General features: G+C 40.2%; 1 protein-coding gene across 1 annotated transcript in view; it reads left to right on the top strand.

The window, feature by feature from the left end:
• Positions 1-13,703, top strand: part of pkhd1l1.1 (PKHD1 like 1, tandem duplicate 1) — a 45,460-nt gene that overhangs the window by 14,913 nt on the left and 16,844 nt on the right. The window contains exons 29-47 of the mRNA XM_058619075.1: positions 548-655; positions 746-910; positions 1,037-1,158; positions 1,624-1,756; positions 2,745-2,937; positions 3,149-3,291; positions 4,025-4,129; positions 4,258-4,443; positions 5,180-5,353; positions 5,775-5,977; positions 6,109-7,081; positions 7,214-7,465; positions 8,160-8,309; positions 9,077-9,251; positions 10,279-10,435; positions 10,533-10,689; positions 11,017-11,226; positions 12,479-12,608; positions 13,152-13,393. Of these exons, the coding sequence (XP_058475058.1) occupies positions 548-655; positions 746-910; positions 1,037-1,158; positions 1,624-1,756; positions 2,745-2,937; positions 3,149-3,291; positions 4,025-4,129; positions 4,258-4,443; positions 5,180-5,353; positions 5,775-5,977; positions 6,109-7,081; positions 7,214-7,465; positions 8,160-8,309; positions 9,077-9,251; positions 10,279-10,435; positions 10,533-10,689; positions 11,017-11,226; positions 12,479-12,608; positions 13,152-13,393 (3,978 nt within the window). The remainder of the gene's footprint in view (positions 1-547; positions 656-745; positions 911-1,036; positions 1,159-1,623; positions 1,757-2,744; positions 2,938-3,148; positions 3,292-4,024; positions 4,130-4,257; positions 4,444-5,179; positions 5,354-5,774; positions 5,978-6,108; positions 7,082-7,213; positions 7,466-8,159; positions 8,310-9,076; positions 9,252-10,278; positions 10,436-10,532; positions 10,690-11,016; positions 11,227-12,478; positions 12,609-13,151; positions 13,394-13,703) is intronic.

Below are 13,703 nucleotides of genomic sequence, written 5' to 3'. Positions count from 1 at the left end.
AATTATCCTAAAACAAACATCAAATCTTGGTTACTTTTTTTTCTCAATTGTCTGCTTTAACTAGTTAAAAATCATGTTAATATGCAAAATATAAAATCCAATTTATTTATAAAGCACATTTTTAAAAAAACAACAGCAGGTGACCAACGTGCTGTACAGTAGTTGAATAAATAAACGGATGTAATAACAAACAAATAACAAATAAATAAAAACATAAAATACTTACAAAACCTATGAATTTGAGAGAAAATAAAGCTCACTCAAAAGTAAGACTTTCCACTTATAAACTACTTATGTGGGTTTTTTTTTATTTGCAATTCTGTCACATTTGAGGAAAGTTGGTGGTCTCTTAAACTCCCTTCGCCCAATTGGGTGGCGCCATTGATGACCCCGCCCCCCACAAGAGGATTATGACAGACTTGCAAACAAATAAAATCTGAGGATGAAAAAGAGACAAAAGTTATTTTTACTCTTGTTTGATATCGAATGAGTTCTGTATCAAAGCATGGGCTCATATCTAATTCCATAACATTGCTCTTATGTTTAGGATCGAGTGGCCTCGGGACGCTGCTCACTGTCACTGGAACTGGCTTCAGCAGCGAAAATGCCAGCGTCATGGTGGGAATGGCCCCGTGCCAGGTTGAATCATTCACAGGTAAAAGGAAAGAGATTGTTGTTAAAAGTGAAATGAAGCAGATTTAAAAAATGAAATGAAAGGATGTGACTGTTGTGACTCGTATTTCAGCGACCACTCAGGTGTGCAGGCTGGGCCCAGCCAGTGCCGGCATCGTCCCTGTGTCAGTGAACTTCCCCTCTCTGGGTTACGCACGCTACATGGACGATAACATCCTCAACTTCACCTACCAGCTCATCGTTTCCTCATTCTCGCCGTTGTCTGGAAGCTTGGCGGGTACGTCACTGCTCAATCTGTCACAAAAAAAACAACATAACACTGTCTTTGAAAGTCTCTTATAAAAAGGGTGAGTACACATCATTTAAACAAACAGCGGCAGTAACTGTCACCTTCTGACCTCAGGCGGAACGCTGCTGACGGTGGAAGGTTTCGGCTTCAACCAGAATGCCACGGTTACCGTTGATGGCGAGGAGTGCACAGTGGTCGACGCCACTGACACGGAGATAAAATGCAGAACGCCAGCGGTAAGTGATCATGACCTTTAACCTTTAACCTGTTGGTGTAACATTATGATTCAAATATTTAGATTTAATATGGAAACAATTAGATTTAACATTTTAAGTTAACTAAGTTTAGCATGATTTTAGATTTAGATTATGTTTTTTTATGTGTTTTTGACTTTGCAAATATTGCCGTAAAATAAGCTATATATATTAAATAAGTAGTTAAATGTGGCAAAATGTTGCTGTTTAAATTCAGCATGTCATTTGTTCATGTCTTCACCTGAGCACAAGTTGTAAAGAACCACATTTTCAAATAAGCTTCTATTATCCCTTAAATATTTTATTTTATTTTATTTTATTTTATTTTATTTTATTTTATTTTATTTTATTTTATTTTATTTTATTTTATTTTATTTTATTTTATTTTATTTTATTTTATTTTAAATTAGTGATATAATGATGAAACTCTTGTTTGACTTATGTCAGAGTGCTGCGGGATCCAAGATGGTGACAGTGATGATGGGAAGCATGAGTCAAACACCCAGTGCCGTCTTCACTTACGACATGGCGCTCACATCCCAGGTCTCAAATCTGAGTCCTCAAACCACCACAGTGTTCGGTGAGTCCAGTCTTTATTTAATGACTTATCTTCACCTAAATTAATGACTCAAAAATAAGCACAATAAAACTGTGTAACTGAAAAGAGAAATTGCGTCACTCTTAAAATGACCTTGGTTTTCTGTATATGTGGTCGTTTGTTGATTTGAAATTTGTTTTTATGAATTAACTGTTATCAGTATTGTAAACGCACATGGTTTATTTAAAACAAAGCTTGAGTTCAATGGGGACAATGTAATCTGTTCATTAAGGTTAATTAACAATTAACAACAGTTTTTCAGCTTTCTCATTCTGAATATGTTCTGGTTTTTTGCTCCATATCACAAAGAAATCATTAAAACGGATTAATTTTGGTTTGTGGACCAAACAAAACATTCGAGAACATCATCATATCCAGGTTTTAGAAAAAAATTTCAACAGTTTCTGACATTTTATGGCTCAAACAAGTACTCGTTCAATCCGACAGATTAATAAATTATAAGAATAATTGTTAGCTGTAGTCAGTAGAAATCTCATCTGTCCACTGATAACTAGTGATAGGCAAGCTATTTTTCATCACATATGTGAAATATATTACATTACATTACATGTCATTTAGCAGACGCTTTTATCCAAAGCAACTTACAATGCAATTGAGTACAATCAGCCAGGGGTGGAGTCGAACTTGCGACCATTGTGACCATGATGTATATATATATATATATTTTTATATATATATATATATATATATATATATATATACTGATACTACTGATATCCATGTCCCTGAGAGCTGAAAACAAAGTGTCAGAACCTTTTGTTTTCACTGTTTTACCTTCTTAACATTTTTCCCCTCAGGTTGTGGCCTGAAGATAATTTACGTGCCTCTCTGCGTAATTACAGAAAACAATCCAGAGGCGTCCACGTTTTTTAAAAGAATAAAGTGGATATTTAGCATAGTCTGATCTTTTGATGTATTTTTTTTTTTTGTCTTTCGTCTTTTCACGCAGGTGAACGCATTCTGACCGTGCAGGGATCAAACCTGGGAGTCGACGCCAATGACACCGTGGTATTTGTCGGCAGAGAGGAGTGCGAAATAGTGCAGTGGACGTCAACAGTCATCACCTGTCATCTGCCCGTGCTGCCCCCGGGTCTGCACAAGGTGGAAGTACAGGTTGGAAATAATGGCTACACCAAGATGAGGTAACATTTCCATGCTTTGGAAGTACTAAAGAACACGCACACGAAAATTACATAAACTTTATGTGTCTAAAATGTCCCATGTTATTTATATTGAAATGTAGCGCAGGATTAATTCACAAAAGTCAATTTTTAACATTAATAATTCATTAAACTTGTGATTTGCAACTGAATTTGACTCCTTTTTTCTCTCTTTCTGTTACTTGTTGCACAGCGATGGCCTGAATGCCAGTATTGAATACGTCCTGGAGGTCCACAGCATCTCTCCACTGGTTGGTTCCTTAATGGGAAAAACCAGATTGACTATTTCTGGCTCTGGTTTCAGCAACGACACAATGGACAACAAAGTCTCTGTTGGTGAGCAACACACACACACACAGACACACACACACACAAACAAGGATGACACAACATGTGTTATTACCACAGCAATAAATGGAACAACAATGGAATATTATTTTCCTTTTGAGGTCACCAATTTATTGTTAGCCTTTTATGTAAAGTTAAATGTTTTAAAATTAGGTTTCATATCATGTAAACACACCGTCAGTCTGTGTACAGAATATTAATGTAAACGCACTTCTCCTCATCATCATTCACCTGTCCTCACCGTTCACCTGTCCTCATCATTCACCTGTCCTCATAATTCACCTGTCATCCTTCACCTGCCCTCATCATTCACCTGTCCTTATCGTTCATCTGTCTTCATTATTCACATGTCCTCATCATTCACCTGCCCTAATTATTCACCTGTCCTCGTCATTCACCCATCCTCATTATTCACCTGTCCTCATCATTCATTACCAAAGTTTCCTGTGCTTGAATAGTAGCAAAGTAGAGTACTTCCAAAAAATATATACTTAAGTAAAAGTATTATAACACATTTTAAGAATTACTTTAATAAGTACAAGTACACAAAAAAAAAAACCTACTCAATTACAGTAACATAAGTAAATGTACTTCTTTACTTTCCAACTCTGTTGATTATTAATAGAGAGTCAACAGTGGACTATCAAAATAAAAGAGTTAGCCACATTTTTAAAAAAAGTTTGGGAAACATTGTGTTCTGTGTTTCTTTGTGGTGTGACAGGGGACACCGAGTGTGAAGTGGACACGTCCTCGGCCAATGAGCTGCAGTGTGTCCTGCAGTCAGGGGAGAAGAGCCACACCGTCACCAACCAGGGGACGCACATCAGTACGTCTACATTTCACCTCCACGCTGTGTTTTCTGCTTTTGTAATGCTGCATTAATGGCGTTGTGTTTTCAGTTAGTAGTTACATGTACAGATAAGTCTTAACTTTACATACGTGTGTGTGTTCCAGCTTATGGACCAGGATTTGCATGGAGTCCTGTCTCGCTCACAGTGTTTGTTGGAGACACGGTAAAGTGGACGTGGGAGGCTCCGGCCTTCCAGAACGTCAATTACCGGGTCTTCTCTGTTTCCAACCCGAGTGGCGTCACGTACGAAGGAGGCCCATTCACCAGTGGAACTATGGGAACAAGCGAAGGTAAATAAAAAAAACTAAAAAAAAAATAACACACAAACCCTAGACAGAACTATATAAAACACAGAGAGCCAAAACTGAGATTATTCCGTCCTTCAGATGTTCTAGACTTATTGTCAGTAAATCATGGTCATTGTGTGGATTTTTAATGGGATTACACAGATGTTTATGGAGTGAAACTGTGGGATTATGACATATGAAGAGGAAGATGACTGCATGTGATTCAAGATTTGATTTGTACATTTACACAGTAAGAGTGACTAGGAATTTCTGATTCAACAGCATAAAAATAAACAGAATAAATAATAAAAGAAATATAATCCCATAAAACACACTTAGAATTTAAAACAAAAAAACTACATTGTAGTGGAAAATACAGTGGATTAGGTGTATAATATTGCATAGTTAAATAGCTGAAACAACACACACGATACGGATATAATTATTATTATTCTCAATTTTTATTCAGTTTTGTGTCCATAAGTGGAGGTTTTCAGATTTAAATGAATGAATAGATATATAAATAACCAGCTAATAAAAAATATTACTTGTGATTGGATTATTTATATATAACTACAAACAGTTTTGTAATTAATGAAGTCACTAAATAAGTGGAGGCCTTAAAATAATGCGTTTCTGTCTCATCTTTTGACGTTTTATTCCATTTAGTCCTAATTTCACACAAATACGCTTCATGGCTCCATGGGTCATAATCTCAGCCTCTCTTATTTTTCCTCAGGGGTTTTCAGCTACCGCTTCACCGCCCCGGGCGCCTACTACTACAGCAGTGGCTACGTAGACAGCAACAACGCCAAGTCGCTGCAGGGAGTCGTGAAGGTTGAAGCGCAGGAAGCGACAAGCGGCGCTCTGTCCGTCAGCGTGGGAGGAGTAGAAGCCAGACAACGCATGGGAGGTAAATGTACAGATGTGGATTTTATCCCACACTCAATCTGAAACTCTGAGATATGTTTTAGACACCACATGAATAAACAAGAAAAGATCGTGTTAAAGCTCCAGTATGCAACTCCTGTCAAAGTTCTATTGCAACATATCACTCATGTTTCAGAGAACTGGGGTTACTTCCTAAATTTCCACAGCCGTCTCATTTTACTAGCGTAGCTATTGTGCTTCCGTCTTCCCTCCGTCAGCCGTGACGTAAAGCACATCATTCTGTGTCTCCACAGACACAAAAACAAAACACTGCTATACTGAGAAACACAGTCACGTGGAGCTGACAGAAGTGGATCTTAAATCAGCATTATGTGAACACATGCACTGCAGCTTTAACAGTTTAAGTTCATAAAGAGTCCACTGATCTAATGTCTCCTCTTTAGGTTCACCTCGTACTGTCAGGGAAGCTCCAGGGTGCGTCGTGACCCCGGAGTGTCCGTCCAACACAACTTCAGGTGGTCTTTCTTTCACCACCTCTTCCTGCGCCACCCCGACAGTTCACTCCATCTCTCCCAACCAGGGATCATATCACCAGGTCATCCACATCCAGGGCAGCGGCCTCAGCGACACTGCTTGTGCTGTGGAGGTCAGTGGTGGTTTGTTAAATACTCATAACTCTGAAGACATTTAAGTGTAAAAAGGAAAAAAACGAAAAAGCACACAAACACACTGTTTTGTGTGTCACTGTCTTACGCGGTTCCTCTGTGTGTCCTGCAGGTGACTGTTGGTGATCAGACCTGTCAGGTGATCAACAGCTCTTTGACTGCGATCTACTGCCGCCTCGGTGCCGACAGTGAACTTCCCGTGGGTCTTGCTCACCCTGTAGCCGTCAAAATCAACAACCTGGGCAGCGCCATTATCGCCGTGGCAAACGAGCTCGAACGCCGCTTTGTTGTTCTGCCCGTCATCGACTCAGTCTCGCCCCAGATTGGCAGCACCACGGGCCACACCAGGCTCTCCATCCACGGCTCCGGCTTCTCTGAAACACAGGTGACGGTAGCGAGCGTGTCCTGTGCCCTCCTGTCTGTCAGCTACACCAGCATCGTTTGCGACACTGCTCCCTCCACGCCGCACAGCGGCGACGTCATCTTCCACAAGGGCCAGATCCGAAGCTCCTGTAACTCCATCTGCTCCTTCGAGTACTCGTCCTCCGTCACTCCCACCATCACCAACATTTCCCCAGACAGCATCAATGATGCCACGACTGTGACCATCTCTGGCACAGGCTTCAGCAGCAGTGTGGAAGACATGGCAGTTTTTGCCAGCAGCACCGAGCTGGAAGTTACTGCCTCCACCAACGACACCATTTCCGTCCAAGTAACCGCTCTGCCTGCAGGTGACCACCCGGTCACGGTGATCATAAGAAGCAAAGGCCTTGCGTCCGGTGACCTCACCTTGACCAGCACTCCCCAAGCCGCCCTGACCCCCAGCGTGGGCAGCCTGGCAGGAGGAACCCCGCTCGTCATCACAGGAAACGGCTTCGCTCCAGGAAACACCAGCGTTATGGTTGGCGGCAAAGAATGTGAGATTAAGAATATGACGGCGGCTCTTCTTCACTGTCATACGCCGCCGAACAGTGAGGGACAGGCGGCGGTCAACATCCAGGTATTCTCTGTGGCGTATCCTGCTCTCTACTTCAACTACTCTGCAGAGCACACTCCCATCATCAGCTCCATCAGTCCCACCACAGGTAAACATCATCCTCCCATTCATGTATTCATACTATTTAAATCAGCAGAGGGACAACACTTTTCTTGTACCACATTCCCACCCTTTCACACCCTGCTCTATACGTCTCTTCCACCTGTTTAATGTCCCACAGGTCCGAGCAGTTCACTGATCACAGTGACGGGTTCAGGATTTGGCACCGACTCGCTGCTCGTGTCCGTCTCCATAAACGACGTACCCTGCCTGGTGTCGTCCACACTCTCTGACACACAGCTCCAGTGCACGGCAGGAGAAAACCCGGGCGGGACCTACGGCGTCATGCTGCACCACCACGTCAAAGGTTACGCCCAGTCGAGCGCCATGTTCACGTACGAGCTGACACTCAGCAGCGTGCTTCCCAACGAGGGTAAGCAGAGATACACTTTAAATATCTTTGGGTCACACTTTACACTCCCACGTATCATCCAGGAAGAATACTTAATTATCTTACGGCAAATGTCGAGGATAATTAAGTATTCTTTTGACTGAAGCATTCTGTCAGTCAAATATCTAAATTAAGGGCCAAGGAGCTTTCATCCAAAGCTACAAGCCTTATAAAGGTAATAAAGGGAGGGAAAAGGTGATTTTACTTTGTAACTTAATGGAAAACCTAATAAACTCTAAAAGGGCCACAAATTCTAAAACCTACGAAGGGAAATTTCACAGCAATACCAACAAAAGATATTGTAGTATAAGTAGAATATGGAAGTGTACAAACTGTTTTGATGCAGACAAAAATACAGTAAAGTAAAACTTTAGTGTAAGGCAAGTCAAGTTTGTTTATGTAGCACATTTCAACAACAAGGCATTTCGAAGTGCTTTACAATAAAATATATATTTTTTAAATAGAGAGGTAAAAGAAAGTAAGGAAATTAAAAGAGACCAAAAGTTGCACTTACAGTGCAGCAGTGATAGTAATTCATTTTTTATTTAGACACAGTGGACTCTTCTGGGAGTTTGTTCCAGATATTCAGGGCATAAAATATATATTATACTGTCTGTCATTGTTGCTTATTTTAGAAATGGATTTAATCTAATCTCCCCTGTAATCTGCTTCTCAGGCAGCTTCGGCGGTGGAGCTCGTCTCGCCGTCCAGGGCTCCGGCTTCGACCCGCAAACGTCTGCCGTGACCGTCTGCGACGAGGAGTGTGACGTCGACAGGGAGGCGTCGACGACGACTCACCTGTACTGCATGTCTCCGCGCAGCAACAGTGAGTGTGGGCGATTTTATTTCACACGGATGGTCCAGGAAAGTGTCAGTGTTGCCGTGCAGAGAATGAGGAAAAGAGGATGTGATAATTCAATGTGTATGGAAGAGCTTGAGATATGAGCCTACAGCATGTTCTACATTTATTTATTTGTGTCCCCCATGTTTCAGAGAACTGGGTTGAATTCCTTAACCTAAAATTCTCTTTGAACATCCTTTTCACCTCACATGTTTCGGATAGTCTTGCTTCAGATAATCATGCCTCAGAAAATGTTAATTAACAGATGTTTAGTCTCTTCAAAAGCTACATACTACAGCTTTAAGGTTGAAGGGCCCATTAAGAAAGAATGTGTTCCTACAGGTTTGTGAAACATATATACAGTGGAAAAAAGTATTTAGTTAGCCACCGATTGTGCAAGTTCTCCCACTTAAAATGATGACAGAGGTCTGTAATTTTCATCATAGGTACACTTCAACTGTGAGAGACAGAATGCCTCTCACGGGAAATCACATTGTAGGATTTTTAAAGAATTTATTTGTAAATTATGGTGGAAAATAAGTATTTGGTCACCTACAAACAAGCAAGATCTCTGGCTCTCACAGACCAGTAACTTGTCACCAGCCGCAGTCAATGACAGTCAAGCTCATCAGATCCAGTGCAACAATAACCTGTCACAGATGAACAAAGAGCTCAGACTGGTTATTATATGTTGTACATGTGTGCCTGCCTGTGTGTGTGTGTGTGTGTGTGATGGTCCTGTCTCCTGTCAGACACTCAGGCACTGCTGAGCTGCACGGTCGCCGTCATCAACCAGCTGAATGCCGTCAACATATCAAGTGGCTTCACCTACAAATCTCTGCTGACTCCAGTCATCACTGAGGTGTCGCCTCGCAGAGGAGGCACCGCTGGAGGCACACGACTCACCATCACCGGCTCGGGTTTCAGGTAGAGAGAAAGGAAATGTGCCCACAGAGGACAAATACGGAGACACACCCGGATTATAGTTCTCCACTGACAACACAACACAATCACTTTTATTTCTTATGTTAACCTGAGAACATGTTTTTTTTGGCACGAACGAGAACAATACATGAAAGAATCACAATCCATTTCATTGCCAAGTTTATATTAATATACAATGAATGTGCTTCGGTGTTTTAATGCAGAACAAAGAGCACACTTTAAAAAGACTCTCGCCCTATGAAGATTAAAGCAGATTCACTTAAGAAGAAATAAAATATTCACACTTTTATGACTACATGATATAACGTTATATATTACATTGAGTCTTATTATGAATCAGTCAATTGACATAAAATATGTCTTAAATTATTAAATATTCATTAAGGTGCATTATATCATAACGGGACTATTATTATCATGCATTATTTTATATGAAATTACAATAAACTACTTCATTTATTTTCATGTAAAATGGTAATTTAAATGTTAATAAATTAAAATAACAGTACAACAGCTACTGTAATTGTAACAACAATGACTTATTATATATATAATATATATTAAAAGCAGTATTTCCCAGACTTTCAATATGCAATATTCGCAATATAAGCCATGACGAATTTGTGCATAATGTAGCGACTCATTTAGAGCCATATCTGTGACGTCCAATAGGATTTCAAGTTATTACCAAGGGATGTTTGGTGAATGAATTCAAACGTCATTTTATACATGTTATTTAAAATATATTCACAGAAATCTTTCCTAAAAAGTTTTGCAAATTTGTTTGGGCACCCAAAAAAAATACGTCCCGTGACCCATCTGGGGGATTCACTTTATAAAGGTATACTGTAGTTGAAACTACAATGATATCTGATAGTTTGTATATGACAGCATTACAATATAGGCAATTTATTGTATCAAATTTCAACCTGTCATCTCCACTGACTCACATGTTTCTCGTGACATTGACTGGTTTTTTTGGGGGGGTTTTTTCCACTTCTTCTTCCAGCACAAATGTGAATGACGTGGATGTGACCATCGCAGGCTCCGTGTGTGACGTCGAGTCCTCCAACAACACGCACATCGTCTGCGTGACCAACGCTCACAGGCCGTCAGAGGAAGCTAAAGTCAGGGTCAGCATCGGAGACAAAGGCATCGCCAAGATGGTGAGAGACGGAGACCCCCCATGACCTTCTGGACAAATCAGGAACGTCCACTGCTTTATTTTCTCAAATGTTTTTTTTTGTTTGTTTTTGTTTTTAGGACGATGCAAATTTCTTCTTCGTTGACGTGTGGTCGTCCAGGTTCACGTGGGGCGGCCTGTCTCCACCTGAGAAGGGCTCGTTCGCCGTCATCACCAAAGGCCAGACCATCCTTCTGGACACAAACACGCCTGTGCTGAAAATGCTTCTCATTAAAGGTAAAAAAACAGGATGTAAGACACTCTATACTGCACATTCTCATAGCCTCTGTATATACTGTATGTTTAAACATAGTAATGGAAAAAAGCAGCCGAAAAAGAGTTACATTTTTTTCTCTAAGTTTGTCCTTCTGTTTGCAACGGATCAATTGTTCACCGGACTATGTTCCCATTCCCATGTCCCAAGTTCTTTGGAAAGATTGGCAACTTCTTCAATTCATAATGAGCTTCCAGCTCCACTGTTCAGAAAACTACAGGTTCTAACAGCATGTGATATAAACAGTCAACAAATAATGAACATTTATGTATAAATTCCTTTCTGTTCAGGAGGGACATTGATTTTCGATGAAGCCGACATCGAGCTTCAGGCAGAAAACATCCTGATCACAGATGGGGGGCGGCTCCAGATCGGCCAGGAGGGGGCGCCTTTCCAGCACAAGGCCATCATCACGCTCCACGGACACCTGCGCTCACCTGAAATTCCTGTGTACGGAGCCAAGACGCTGGGTGTCAGAGAGGGAGTCCTGGACCTCCATGGTACGAACACACACAGTTCATTTTTATTTATTAAAAAAAAAAGTTTATTCATACAATTAAATAATCATGCTGGCCTTTTCAGAAACATACTGTTAGGTTAGATTAACACATGTGATTTGATCTTATTAAAGTGAGCAAAGCTAGTGAGCTGTTTCCTTTAGTTTCAAGTCTTTATGCTAAGTGAAGCTGCTGGATCTTGCTTCTGAAGATACAAATACAAGAGTAGGATCACTTGGATCTCCAAACTTCTTGAAGTGTTCCTTTAAAAGAGCTTGTATATGTTATCGTAGCGTTGTGGAGCATATAAGTGTTGTTTTAATTTAAGCACATTGTCAGTGGGAAAATCTGTCACGATAAAGTAAAAACATAAAGTGGTGAAAAGTAAATTTACCTAAGTACTGTATAATTGTATAATTTAAATGTCCTTCAATAGAGTGCTTTACTAGTTCAATCACTAGTTAAATAAAATAGATCAGGTTTATGCACCAAAGAGATTAAGTTTGTTTGTTTTTGCGGCAGGTTTATTGATTCATTCAGCACATTTATTTTTCTACGTGACATGTGAGACATGTGATGGGTTGTTTATCCTTGTATGACTGCCATTCAAGCTCCATAATGTTTTTCTCTCTTTTGTCAAGATAAAGTCAACACAGACTTGAGGGATTTGTCGGTTAAACAAACTGCTCAACCTCAGCCAACAATAACAAAACATCTGCTGCTGCCACAATAATGCACAGTTGATCATATGACCTTGATATGAGATCCCGCGACTCAAATAATTGCTATTCGCAACATGGTTATTGCAGTAATTGTTAAGAAGAAATATGCTTTAACAATCAAATCTCACTTGGATCACATTTTGGTGTGAAATACACATTTTTGGTGAACATTTTTGAAGAGGAACAAGAATTTTTGAAATGATAAATCATTTTCAAGTTCTGCATGTGAAATATTACTGATTTTTATCGCAGTTTACCCAGTTATTGAAATGTACCACTCTCAGCTTATTGTAGGTTGCTTTATTGCGCTAAAATAAATTATTATCAGTAATGTCTCCTGTGACTCTACAAAATTTGACATATGAATGTAGTCTAGACCCACGTTGTTACCCACCAGATTACATGTCGTTATGTCACATAACAATGACCAGTCAGAGTAATTTGAGTCCTGTGTCCTTTAAGCGAGGCATAATTAGTGAAACTTCACCTGCCCTCCTCAGGCGCGAGTCATTGTTTGCAACCTGTTTGTCCAGGTATTCCTATTCCCGTCACTTGGACCCACCTGGCCCAGACTGCGGCCAAAGGCTCCAGCTCAATAACCCTGATGAAGGGGGTGACCTGGAAAACCGGAGATGAGATTGTCATCGCGTCAACGGGCGACAGGTACGGTGATGCAACCCCCATCATATTCAGATATTTTTTTTCCAGTAGATGTGTGAAAACAAAAATGTATATACATATATATATGTATATAGCATGTTTTTGTGTCCATTTCCTTTATTTGAAAGGTAAAAGAATACAAGAATGTAAATAGATTATGAATTTGAAAATCAGTTAAAGTTGACTTTAACAGTCATATATACCAGGATTATACCTGCTATGAACCAATAAATCACAACAGTGCAACAGAGTACATACAGTAGAAAGTGAATCGCACAACAACAACAACGGTCCACGACGGGTCCTGATCTCAAGGGTACAACACAAAAAATGTGTCATGTACAACATATTTACTTAAATTGCAGATCAAAAAATTGGCACATCAGTAATAAACAAGTTTTAATTTACACTTTCTAATGCAAGAAAATGGGCGTCAAAGCTTGTCACAGTAATAATTCATCATATTCACAGATTTACTTTCAATTGAAATAAAAATGAGATGTTGGGCTCGAGCGATACTTAATCCCTCATTTCTTTATTCTTCAGGCACAGTCAGCGAGAGAATGAGAAGAAGAGGATTGTCTCTGTGTCCTCTGACGGGACGACTCTTACACTGGACGAGCCCCTGGAGTACGACCATCTCGGGGTGACGGTCACTCTGCCGGACGGGACGCTGTTTGAGGGCCGAGCTGAGGTCGGTGTCCTGACCAGGAACATCTTGGTTCGCGGCTCCCAAAACATGGAGTGGAACGACGTGATAGAAGCATGCCCTGATGGTTTCAACACAGGTAATATGTTGCTAAAATGCATTCAATTTTACATTCAATTAGAACGTAAAATTGTCATTCACCCACTCTTAGTTTACTCGATTCATATTTCAATCTCATCCTGAAATGTTAGCCCTAAATGTAAAGATGATCATTAATCATCGTCACATCTGTCAATGATCTGTGGTCAGAAGTGGCTAAAACCAAACAAACAATCTCATTATAACAACTTGAACCAAAATGTTTTTGACATTTTTGCTCAACAAAGCAATTTGTATAGTTCCAGCTCTTTTTTCAGTTAATAGTACTTTAAAAAAAATTAAGTCATAGC

The sequence above is a fragment of the Solea solea genome, chromosome 20 (genome assembly GCF_958295425.1).
Source record: "Solea solea chromosome 20, fSolSol10.1, whole genome shotgun sequence".
Lineage (NCBI taxonomy): Eukaryota > Metazoa > Chordata > Actinopteri > Pleuronectiformes > Soleidae > Solea > Solea solea.
This window is presented reverse-complemented; position numbering and strand designations above follow the sequence as displayed.